General features: G+C 38.7%; 1 protein-coding gene across 5 annotated transcripts in view; it reads right to left on the bottom strand.

Annotated features, from left to right (window-relative positions):
- The window catches only part of Adamts12 (ADAM metallopeptidase with thrombospondin type 1 motif 12), a 303,466-nt gene that overhangs the window by 110,617 nt on the left and 179,561 nt on the right, over positions 1–13,288 (bottom strand). For all 5 annotated transcript variants that reach the window (XM_046422269.2, XM_046422266.2, XM_046422268.2 and 2 more), the window contains 2 exons: positions 7,755–7,879; positions 302–451 (listed from right to left, as the gene is read on the bottom strand). In XM_046422269.2, the coding sequence (XP_046278225.1) occupies positions 302–451; positions 7,755–7,879 (275 nt within the window). The remainder of the gene's footprint in view (positions 1–301; positions 452–7,754; positions 7,880–13,288) is intronic.

Below are 13,288 nucleotides of genomic sequence, written 5' to 3'. Positions count from 1 at the left end.
ACAACTGAGTTAATTCAGGAGTAACTGGTCTCCTTGCCTCTGCTCACCCCATTCGGAGTCAGAGAACTGTGGTGGTCTTGTTGATGTATGTGGGTTGAAGTGGTCAGGGCAGAGAAGGCACTGGAGGTTGTGAACTGTGCTCTTTTGGCCCTTCACAGATGGAGAAGTGGAGTTCTAGGAGGATGAGCCTCAAGCCACAGAACAGTTGACATCTCCCAACAGTTTAAGGTAATTTTTATTCCTTCTACTGATACTGATGCATGAACATGGCAAGCCGGTGTCAACTTGCTCTGCCCTTTACCTGTGTCCGAGCTCATGAGCAATGGTGAAGGCCAGAGGGAGTCCAGAGTCTTCATTGATGTTACAACTGCGGTGAGGCTGACACATTCCTGACAAGTGGGACAGACCCAGGGTCTCACAGGGGCGATTGACACCAGCACAGATGTCTTTTCTGAAAGCAGATGACAGAGATGTTTTAGGGACCCAAAGAAATATCTAGAAGAAACCTGCTTCCTGGAAACACGTCTAGGTGTAAATTTACATCAATATAGTCTGTAGAATATGCTTAAAGTTCTGAAAGCCCGTGTGAATGAAGGGGATAATTTTGAATTCACTTTATTCTGATTTTACCTCTTAATTATAATACTTCCCTAACACTTAAAAACTGTGGGGGGGATGTGTTAAATATTTATTTTGAGTTGATTTTGCTCTTGATATCAGGAGGCCAAATTAAATGATTTGGCCAACAGGAGAAGATTTTATTGAAAATTAAAGTTAATTTGAACTTTTAAGTAGGGAAGGGACAATCAGAAGTGACTGGGGTTTTCCCAATAATGGAACTTCTTTTTAGTCTTCCTGAGTTCTCTGCTCAAAACTCATCAGGAAACTGCAAATCAAAACAACATTGAGATTTCATCTCACTCTAGTCAGAATGGCAATTATCAAGAATACAAATAATTGTGGTGGCACACACCTGTAATCCCACCTGCTTGGGAGGCTGAGGCAGAAAGATCACAAGTTCAAAGCCTACCTAAGCAATTCAGTGAGACCCTGTCTCTAAATAAAATACAAAATAGGGCTGGGGGTGTGTTTCAGTGGTCGAGTGCCCCTGAGTTCAATCCCCAGTACCCCCCCCCCAAAATAAAATAAAATAATCCCCCCCCCCAAAAAAAAAGAATACAAATAATAAATAACAAATGCTGATGAGGATGTGGGGAAAAAGGTAGACTCACACATTGGTGGGACTGCAAATTAGTATAACCACTTTGGAAAGCAGTATGGAAAGTCCTCAAAGACTAAGAATGAAACCACCACTAACCCAGCTATCTGACTCCTTATTATTTATCCAAAAGAACTAAAATCAGAATACTATAGGAACATAGCCACATCAATGTTTATAGCCGCACAAGTCACAATAGCCAAGCAGCAAACGCAATCATGGCATCTGTCGGTCTAAGAACAGAATTGGAGAACATCGTGCTACATCAAATAAGCCAGACTCAGAAAGTTAAGGGTTGAATATTCTCTCATATGCAGAAGCTAGAGCAAAATAAGGGGAAAATGGGGAGACCCCGTGAAATTAGAGGGCAGATCAATGGAGTAGAGGAAGGGGATTAAGGGGGAATGAGGAGAGAGGAAAAGAAAAGAACTGAAACGAAATTGACCAAATTATGTTACGTCCATTTATAAATCTGCCACAGTGAACTCCACCTTTGTGTACACCTGTAAAGCATCAACTTAGAGAAACAGTGGAGTGGATGAATGAAGGCAGGACGGTGAAGTAGAGTGCAGGGAGAGGGAGGTAGTGCTGGGAAATGAGGTGGACCGAATTTCATTCCATGCATGAATGATGTGTTGGGATGGACCCCACTGTTAGGTGTACCTATGGGACACTAATGGAAAAGTTTAAAAGACCTCATTGAAGAACTTCTTTTATTTATGAAAAAGTTGATTGTTTCTATCATACAAAAATCAAATCAATTGTCTAGCCCCTACACACTCTCAATACTTCGCACAAGAGGGAGTGCACGCCCCCCACCCCCACCACACACACAAACTCTCTCGAATCTTGCTGCTTCTTGTAACCAGTAATTCACTATTTACTGACCCTGGAAAAAGAGAGGAAAGGTTCCTAGAACCTCATAAAAAATAGTTACAACTTTTAAATGTAAAAAATGTGCTCTCATTCTATCACGGATTATTTCAATCACTGACAAGAGTTTTGGAAGAGTGATTAATTGGGCATTTGAGTTTCTTCCGTATAAGAAGAGCTCTTGGCCAATACTTCTTGACTAGCATGAATACCAATGAAGTCCTGAGCTTTAGATAATTGAAACCTTTTGTTAATGGAGCTGTGTAGCCCCATTTCTAGCATAAAATGGTCTCCTGGTTTTTGTGTCCTTTGGGCCATGGAAAAGACCCATGGTCTGAGAACCTGTGTGAGGGGTATCTCTCTGGATGGCAATGGCTGAAACAGCAGGGAACAGCTCATTCTCAGCACATACACACCACAGATTAAGTCCTGCCCTCAATGGCAGCAGCTCTGGGTGGCTCATTGAGCTACATCATACAACCCAATCATTTATTATTTTTTTTATTGGTTGTTCAAAACATTATAAAGCTCTTGACATATCCTATTTCATACATTAGATTCAAGTTGGTTATGAACTCCCAATTTTACCCCAAATACAGATTGCAGAATCACATCGGTTACACATCCACATTTTTACATAATGCCCTATTAGTAACTGTTGTATTCTGCTACCTTTCCTATCCTGTACCATCCCCCCTCCCTCCCCTCCCATCTTCTCTCTCTATCCCATCCACTGTAATTCATATCTCTCCTTGTTTATTTCCCCATTCCCCTCACAACCTCTTATATGTAATTTTGTATAACAATGAGGGTCTCCCTCCATTACCATGCAATTTCCCTTTTCTCTCCCTTTCCATCCCACCTTATGTATCTGTTTAATGTTAATCTTTTCTTCCTGCTCTTCCTCCCTGCTCTGTTCTTAGTTGCTCTCATTATATCAAAGAAGACATTTGGTATTTGTTTTTTAGGGATTGGCTAGCTTCACTAAGCTTAATCTGCTCTAGTGCCATCCATTTCCCTGCAAATTCTATGATTTTGTCATTTTTTAGTGCTGCGTAATACTCCATGGTGTATAAATGCCACATTTTTTTTATCCATTCATCTATTGAAGGGCATCTGGGTTGGTTCCACAGTCTAGCAATTGTGAATTGTGCTGCTATGAACATCGATGTAGCAGTATCCCTGTAGTACGCTCTTTTAAGGTCTTCAGGGAAAAGTCCAAGAAGGGCAATAGCTGGGTCAAATGGTGGTTCCATTCCCAGCTTTCCCAGGAATCTCCATACTGCTTTCCAGATTGGCCACACCAGTTTGCAGTCCCACCAGCAATGTACAAGAGTACCCTTTTCCCCACATCCTCTCCAGCACTTGTTGTTGTTTGACTTCATAATGGCTGCCAATCTTACTGGAGTGAGATGGTATCTTAGGGTGGTTTTGATTTGCATTTCTCTGACTGCTAGAGATGGTGAGCATTTTTTCATGTACTTGTTGATTGATTGTATGTCCTCCTCTGAGAAGTGTCTGTTCAGGTCTTTGGCCCATTTGTTGATTGGGTTATTTGTTTTCTTATTGTTTAATTTTTTGAGTTCTTTGTATACTCTGGATATTAGGGCTCTATCTGAAGTGTGAGGAGTAAAAATTTGTTCCCAAGATGTAGGCTCCCTATTTACCTCTTTTATTGTTTCTCTTGCTGAGAGAAAACTTTTCAGTTTAAGTAAGTCCCATTTGTTGATTTTTGTTATAAACTTTTGTGCTATGGGTGTCCTATTAAGGAATTTGGAGCCCGACCCTGATGGTTCAATATACGGAAATCAATAAATGTTATTCACCACATCAATAGACTTAAAAATAAGAACCATATGATCATCTCAATAGACGCAGAAAAAGCATTCGACAAAGTACAGCATCCCTTTATGTTCAAAACATTAGAAAAACTAGGGATAACAGGAACTTACCTCGACATTGTAAAAGCTATCTATGCTAAGCCCCAGGCTAGCATCATTCTCAATGGAGAAAAATTGAAGACATTCCCCCTAAAATCTGGAACAAGACAGGGATGCCCTCTATCACCACTTCTATTCAATATAGTTCTCGAAACACTGGCCAGAGCAATTAGACAGACGAAAGAAATTAAAGGCATAAAAATAGGAAAGGAAGAACTTAAATTATCACTATTTGCAGATGACATGATTCTATACCTAGCAGACCCAAAAGGGTCTACAAAAAAAACTACTAGAACTAATAAATGAATTCAGCAAAGTGGCAGGATATAAAATCAACACGCATAAATCAAAGGCATTTCTGTATATCAGTGACAAAACTTCTGAAACGGAAATGAGGAAAAACACTCCATTCACAATATCCTCAAAAAAAATAAAATACTTGGGAATCAACCTAACAAAAGAGGTGAAAGATTTATATAATGAAAACTACAAAACCCTAAAAAGAGAAGTAGAAGAAGATCTTAGAAGATGGAAAAATATACCCTGTTCATGGATAGGCAGAACTAACATCATCAAAATGGCGATATTACCAAAAGTTCTCTATAGGTTTAATGCAATGCCAATCAAAATCCCAATGGCATTTCTTGTAGAAATGGATAAAGCAATCATGAAATTCATATGGAAAAATAAAAGACCCAGAATAGCAAAAGCAATTCTAAGCAGGAAGTGCGAATCAGGCGGTATAGCGATACCAGACTTAAAACTATATTACAGAGCAATAGTAACAAAAACAGCATGGTACTGGTACCAAAACAGGAGGGTGGACCAATGGTACAGAATAGAGGACACAGAGACTAATCCACAAAGCTACAACTATCTTATATTTGATAAAGGAGCTAAAAGCATGCAATGGAGGGAGGATAGCATCTTCAACAAATGGTGCTGGGAAAACTGGAAATCCATATGCAACAAAATGAAACTGAATCCCCTCCTCTCGCCATGCACAAAAGTTAACTCAAAGTGGATCAAGGAGCTAGATATCAAATCAGAGACAACCCAATCATTTAAATATTTCTATAGGAGAAACAATTGAACATGCTCCTATCTCTTCTGCAGGATGCACTTGTTACTATTTCATTCAAAAAGTGCAGGTCTTCAGGGAGTTTCTAGGGAAGATGCATGGCCCTCAGTTCTACTCCACTGACCTTCTCAGGTTGATATGGCAAGAGGTCGTGTCCACTAGGTCATTGTTTATGGAGAGCCTACTAAGTGTTTAGCTTTAAAGGGTGGGGGGAGAAGGTAATAAAACATTGTAGGAATATGGTTCTTTCAGGTAAGGGGCTTCAGCCTCCACAAGGAGATTAGCTCAACTTCCACTGTGCACCAGGGACAGTATATAAGAGAAAATATGCCTTGGAATACCACCACTAGCTGCCAGTGCAAACACATGGACTATGTTCCCAGCCAAATCCACCTTCTCTTGAATACAGCTCTTTAGAGAATTCTGTTAATGTGGATCTCAGACTAGTCTGTACTGGCAAAGCTCAGTCTCATATCTCCTTTTCTCCCTGATCCCACTAATTTTTTCAGGCCAATGGTTTTCAAAATGGTTTGAGTGGGGCAGGGAGGTGATTTTGCTTTTCATCCCTTCCAAAAGGATGTTTGTCAATATCTGGAGACAGTTTGGGTTGTCACAACTTGTATGAGGATGCTATTGGCATCTCATGAGCAGAGGTCAGAGATGCTGCTAAATATACCACAACATAGAAGACAACAACCCACAAAACAGAATTATCCAGCCCAAAATGCCAATATTACTGAGTTTTATTTTAGAACTTGAAAGTCTTTCCACTTCTAAGAAGGCCCTGGGAATGGGTTGTCCTGTGAAGGACAGGCTTCCTTCGAATACCTTGGTTCTGTCATCATGCAGTGCAAAGAATGTCTACAGGAGATGAAAAATCAGTCCCCATACTCTACAAATACCTGCCTTACTCTGATCAGAAACTCCAACCATCAGAATCACTTTTTCAAGTGAAATTATGAGAACCTGGTTAAATGCAAATATGTTCCCAGGGAAATCTTTAGCACAAACCTGTAATAGTAGGTTCATTGGGTTCTGTGACACCTTGGGTTGATCAGTAGTTCTCCCGGAAAATAGGTTGGTGTGGATGTGGAATGTAGCACAGGGGCTCTGGTTCTCTGTGGCTGAAGGGCAGGGCCCAGAGGCTTTTTCTATTTTTGATTTATGAATGCCTCTGAATCTGCATAGGGTGCCCAGAAAACTAATTTATCCCTTTTAGAATGTAAACTCTTCTGTAGTGCCTGGCACACAGTACTGCTAATCCACTGACCTTCTCAGGTTGATATGGCAAGAGGTCGTGTCCACTAAGAAATTGTTTATGGAGAGCTTACTAAGTGTTTAGTTTTAAAGCGGGGGGCAGAGGGGGGAAGAAAGTAAAAAAAAAATTGTAGGAATATGGTTCTTCCAGAGTAGGGGTGGGTGAGTTCAATACATTTATTAGCTCAATAAATGGTTTAGGCATAAATAAGAAAACAGACTTCAAAGGACCTGGGCTGACCAGGAAAATTCACTGGCTCTTCACAGTTATGAGTCCTGGAAGGCTTGATGGTTTTTATTAGTACCACAGGGTCTATGTGTGATCAGAACAGAACCATATTGTTATGGGGATAAAAGGGAGAAAGGTATAACCCAACCACTCTGCCTACTCAATGGAGCACCTGTTCCTTATATTCTCAACAACAGTTAGTGTGTGTTTGCTTTGTGCTTTAAAAAAGAAAATAGATTTCTGTAGAAAAAGTTGCATTTTATTAATTGGAGAATTTTTTAAACATAAAAACAAAGAATTGGAAATTCCACTGATTTAAAGTTGCAGAAGTCTTTAAAACTTCTTATTGATGCATTGCAATTATATGTAATAGTGGGATTCATCATGACATATTTATATAGGCACATAATGTAATTTGATCATTTTCTTCCCCAGTACGTCCCCTTTCCCCTTCACCTTCCTTCCCCTGAAACTCTTCTTTAATTCTACTGGTCTCCCTTATACTTCCAGGAGATCCCTTTTTCCTCTTTTTTTCTTTCTACTTTCCACACGTAAGAGAAAACATACAACCCTTGACTTTCTGAGTTTGGTTTATTTCACTTAACATGATGTTCTTTAGTTTAATCCATTTTCTTGAAATTGATATAATTTCACTCTTCTTTATGCCGAATAAAACTCAACTCCATATTTATACCACATTCTATTTATCCATTTGTTTGTTGATGGACACCTAGGCTGGTTCCACAGCTTGGCTATTGTGAATTGCACTGCTATAAACCTGGGTAGGCATTGTATTCCTACCATGTGCTTATTTTAATATTTTGGATAAATACTCAGCAGTGGTGTAGCTGGGTCAAATGAATGGGAGTTACAGGAGTCTTTTATGAGGCTCTGGAAACAAGCTTCTTGATTGTATTTAGAGCTGGATGAAGCAGCCAGTTTAAATAGGAAATCTTCATTGTGCTACAGTTTATCATCAAGGAGGGCTCTGTCATATTAGCCAAGTGTGATGGGGTCAGGAGCTGCCTAGGCCACTGATGAACAAAAGTAGCAAAGAACAGTGAGAATCTCATAAACACGAGTAATTGGCAAGCCTTTCTGCTACCAGCTCCATGCAACTTGCTGCCCCCAGATTCCTCATAGTCTCTGGCATACCTGGTAATAAGGACAGCCACATCATGATGGACAGGATTGAGGTCACTCTTGGGATTGATGCTCTTCTGCCACTTGCAGAAGCTGGACAGTGTTTTCTCTGCATGGTGGGTTATTTTCAGTCCTTGCTGGAAAAAGGAGAGGAAGAGATCAATATGGGTGAGCTCACTGTGGTCAGGGCTCAGTGCATTAAGCATTAGGCTCCAGAAGATGAGATGAGCTCAGGCTGGGTGCATCAGACATTTGGCAGGAATCTGGCAGAGGCCAGCTTACTCTTGTGGGCTAACTGTGCTCTAAACACAATTGTGCTCATGACTTCTACTAAAACTGCCTGAAAGGGGGAACTCCAGGAGAGAAATTATCACCAGGACAAGCAGCCCTTGAAGAGAAATTAAAAATATACATTATCAAAGACCAACAATCATTTAAAGTTCTATTTTGAGTGGCTCTCTGAATCCTAAACCAATACAATTCAAAAGAAGCACTTAAATTTCTAATGGAAAATGAATAGATTTTAAAAAAAAAAAAGCTTCCTTATCTCATAAGTTATCCTTCAAAGCTGGGGCTGTACTGGATTTTCTTGTCTACAGTTTCCATCTTGGTTTGACACCTGTGAGTGGAGGACAGATGTAATATAATTTTTCTAGGCTCTGACTCTTTAGAATAATTGGTCATCTGACAGCAATTAGGATGCTGTAGTTGATGCCCTCAGTCTGCACTTACAAGGGCTTCTGAGGTCCAGCACAATCCCAGAGTCATACATTTGGCCCTCAGCTTCTACTGGGGATGGGAAGAGGATTGTTACAAATTAACTGGATAAGAATGTGTCAAAGCAGGGAGAAGAAAAAACAGCATAATCAGCTGTAGAAAGACTCCAGTTAAATTTGAGTGTTGTCTAAAGGAGGAATTACTTTCCCTTCCTGCACTTCTTCAAGGCTTCTACATTAATTTACTGAAGGGAATGACTCTACTTCATGTACAACCAGAGAAATGAAAAATTGCGCTCCATTTGTGTACTATGAATTGGAATGCATGCTGCTGTCATGTATAACAAATTAGAACAAATTAATTAATTAATTAATGTCTTAAAAAAGGCTTCTACATAAACTGTTCCTGTTTCGGGCTGATTCTCCTGGGAGGCTGACGATCTTCCTTGGCCCACTCTCAGCTGGGACTATTACTATGTGCTCAGGCCAAGAGCTTCAGGAGAGTCTCTGCATCTGCCTGCTTCTCTACTATTTTATATTTTGCTGAGGTCTGCACCCAAATGAAATAAAACCTGAGGGGCTTCAGTTGCCTGTTAGAGCCATGTTCACCTACTCATGCTACTTAACGACCACAGACCACCTTCCTTTCATGAAAACATAGGCAGTGGCTCATTGTGCATGAAAACTCACCATACAGCTTAGCATAAGAATTTTAAATGAAAAAACAAACTGTCACTTAATTATCCTCATCACCAGCCACATGATCCAGCAGAATGAGGTATGGAGGAGGAGGGGGAGGAGTTCCAGGGGACCAGCTGAACATGGGGGAGCCAGCCTCCAAATCAACCAGCCAGGCTGTAGGAGACCTGTGACCATCCCTAGATGGGAACAGATAGATTGTCTCCACCTACCATAAAGGACTGACAAGGTGTCATAAATATGAATGGCAAGAAAGAGGAAGGAAGAGAGAGAGAGAGAGAGAGAGAGAGAGAGAGAGAGAGAGAGAGAGAAAGTAAAAGAGAAAAGGGGAAAGGAAGGAAACATTTCTTGATTATTTACTGTATGCTAGATACTTTCATATGTTATCTCATTAAATTTAATCACATCTACCCTGCATTATTTAGCATTATTATGTAATTTTATAAAAAGGGAACATTAAACTTCAGGGTATGAGGAACTACCTCAAGGTCATTCAGCTCAGATTTTCAATTAAAAATATGAGAACAAAGGTTCCTAGATGAAGCCTGTGGTTGTAGTTGGTCACTGGCTTCACTGGGATGGTAAACCCCCTCAGACAGGAAGGCAGGGCATCATATAAAACATCAACTATGATCAGACATCTTTAAGGTCTGTTTTTAACCCTACATTTCTTTCTTTGGGGGAGGGAGGGATCTCTGAGAGAACACTCATTAATTTGAAACATATTATTACCATTTACAATTGTTCCATAGCAATGAAATACTTTTATAAAACTAACAAAACAGGTACAGAATCTGTATCCTGAAAATTACAAAATGCCATTAAAAGAAAAAAAAAGACCTAAATAAATAGACAGATTAAAGATTCAACTCAGTAAAGATGTTTGTGGGTTAACAGATTCAACTCAGTAAAGATGTCCATTCTCTCAAAATTAATCTATAGCTTTATTGCAATTCCTATCAAAATCTTGGCAAGGTCTTTTGTAGACATACATAAGGTCATTCTAAAATTTACATGCAAAAGCACAAGCCTCAGATTAGCTACAACAATTCTGAACAAATAAAAATAAAGTGGGATGAATCACTCATCCTGAAATGAAGATGTACTTAATAGTTATAATAACCAAGATGGCGTGACATAGGTGCAGCAATAGACACACAGGTGAAAGGAACAGACAGAGAATCCCCAAACTGACCCATATTAGCTTGCATAACAGATTTTTGACACAGGTGAAAAAGCAATGCATTGAAGGGAAGATGGCCTTTTCCATAGTGGTGCTGGATGGCAAGAAATAAATAACCCAGTTAATAATGAGGGAAACCATAAATACACACTTCTCAAAAGAGAAACATACCAATGGCCAATAGGTATCTCAAAAGTGCTCAAAATCACTATTAGAAAAATGCAAATTAAAAATCACAAAGAGATATCACCTCAGCTGTTAGAAGGACTATTATCAAAATGATGACAGATGGGAATAGAAAAGAGAGTAGAGTGAATTGGACATAACTTTCCTGTGTTCATATATGAATACACAACCAGTATAAGTCAACATCATGTACAACCACAAGAATGGCAAGTTATACTCCATGTATGTGCAATATGTCAAAATACATTCGACTGTCATGTATAAATAAAAATAAAAAATTTAAAAATGATGAAAATAAAAAGCATCAGCAAATGTGGAAAAGAAATTGCAAGCTATAAGTGGGAGTGTAATTTGGTTCTAACATTATTAAGAACAGCATGGTAGTTTCTCAAGAAATTAAAATTAGAACTACCTTATGATCCAGCCATCCTGCTACTGAGTAGGTATCCATGGGGAATGAAATTGGTATGATGAAAAGATATCTGCATCCCTAGGTTCACTGAAGCATTATTCATAATAGCCAGACACGGAATCAGCCTAATCATCTGATAACAGAGGAAAGGAGAAAGGAAGTGTGGGATATATGCATAATGAAATACTAGTCAGTCTCGTGAAAGAAGGAAGTTCTGTTACTTGCAACAAAATGGATGAACCTGAATGACTTCATATGACATAAAATGATCCTCACACAGAAGGACAAATAACATGGGATCTCATGTATGTAGAACTCAGAAGCAGAGAGCACAGGTTGGGGGTAAGAGTGTTGGAAGATGTTGATCAAAGGATTCAAAATTTCAGTTTAGACAAGAGGAGAAAATTCAAGAGATCTACTGTATGACATGGTGACTAGTTGACAGCAATGTTCTATAGACTTCAGAGTCATCAAGAGCACAAATTTTAAGTGTTCTCACCACACAAATACACAAATTGTATGTAAGGTAATGAATTAGCCTGACTTTGCCATTTCACAGTGTAGACTTATTTCAAAACATCATGCTGTACACAATAAATATAAACAATGTTTATAAACTTAAAAATATATAGAGAAAGAAAGGGTATAAAACAGAAGCAAAAGTCATGGACATCACTTAAGATGAATCATACCAAATGTGAGAGAAAGACTCTAGTGGTAACTGTATACTATCTAGTTTTCTATATATTTGAGTCTCAGTGAGGTTGTACACAATAATAAATCCACATGGCATGTGCTTATCACATACATCTTTTAAATTACTTCTGCATACTTCATCTCACTTGATATTGTAAACACTCATGAAGTAGTTCAGAGAGCAATGATTAACCCCCATCTACAGATGAGAAGAATGTTTTCTGTGGCGATTGGAATTGGTATAGTTTGCAAATGGTAAAGCCACAAACAGCACCTAGATTTTAATATTTCTCTTACCAAGACTCACATTTGAAGAATGTATTCACATGTCATTATTATTTTATGTATTTATTCATGTATCAGAATATTTCTGCATGGATGCAACTAGTTATATAAATGGTTAGATCTGTAATGTCATTTTGCATTTTTAAGTCTTTTATGGGTCCTCCATTATTTTATTAATGCTCCAAAGACTCTATATCCTGTACAACTCCTGACTTTGCTGTGGTGGATGGGTATTCAAGACCTGATAATTAAATAATCTGAAAATTTACCAAACTTTCTTTAGATCCTCAAGAATGCCTAGCCTGGCTCTAAACACATGTATCTGATTATGAACTACAACACTCATCAAGTTTATAAAACTCATAAAGTTTATAAACTTCCCAAGACATTATATTCTAAAAGTAGTTAGACAGCTAAAGATCTCATCAGCTCCCAAACATATCCTTCTGACAGTTGTCATCTGAACTGGAGTGGCCCTTCGCAACAGCTAAAGTCACACTTAACAGATTAGGCTACCAGAATCAAGGAAGGGAAGCTCAAAGGAAACGCTGGAGAAATCACTGATATTCTAGTAATCCTCTGAAAGACTTCTTAATTTAATGTCGCCATGCTACTGCACCTGTCTGCCATGGCTTTCCATCCCAGTATCTAGATTTTTGTTCACAGGAAGCTAAGAAGCAAGGGCATCATAACAAACTCTCACTCCAGGAACCAAGAATTAAATGGTACTTGTGTTCTGAGATTCTTGGGCTGTCTGTCATGGTTTTGAAATGAGGCCTAGAGTTTTTTTCCTTGGTGATACTGATTTACACCACAGTTATGTCTTCCCTGAAGGATTCTAATAAGGTGGTCTAATAATGCAGCTATTGAATTTGTTCCTCTCCCTGGCTCTGGAAGTCAGTTCCCATTTTTCAGACTTGTAAATTTCCCTTTGATTACACAATGAAGTTCAAGGATAAACATCTTGGTTCAATAGCAATCCAAGATCTCTTTCTTTGTTTGAAAGGAAGAACTGCAGACAGAATGGGAACAGCTCAAAATAAAAGGTGTTCTGACTAAAAACACGAACAAAACATACATTTTAGTAAAGAGACATAAAGTAAAAGAAGGAACTGGGGTTTTTGTTCATTTAAAATAAAAGAAATACAGGTAATAGAAAATTTAAATTGTCTGAATCTACTCGTCCCAATTGGTGGTGGACATAAGCTTTTCAATAAACAAAATTGAGCATGCTTATGTTCAGAGAATCACAATACTTTACAGTCTTTCCTGAATTATTATGGCTCTATCTAAAGCTATTTTTCATAAAAAAAGAATAATCTTTCTTCCAATTTTCCTCCTGTTTTCTACCAAAATGTTTTATTTTATT

The sequence above is a fragment of the Marmota monax genome, unplaced genomic scaffold (assembly GCF_021218885.2).
Source record: "Marmota monax isolate L192 unplaced genomic scaffold, Marmota_monax_Labrador192_F-V1.1 WCK01_AAM20220418_F8-fsc00077, whole genome shotgun sequence".
Taxonomy (NCBI): Eukaryota; Metazoa; Chordata; class Mammalia; order Rodentia; family Sciuridae; genus Marmota; species Marmota monax.
The sequence above is the reverse complement of the archived record's forward strand: the minus strand, read 5'-3'. Positions and strand labels throughout refer to the sequence as shown.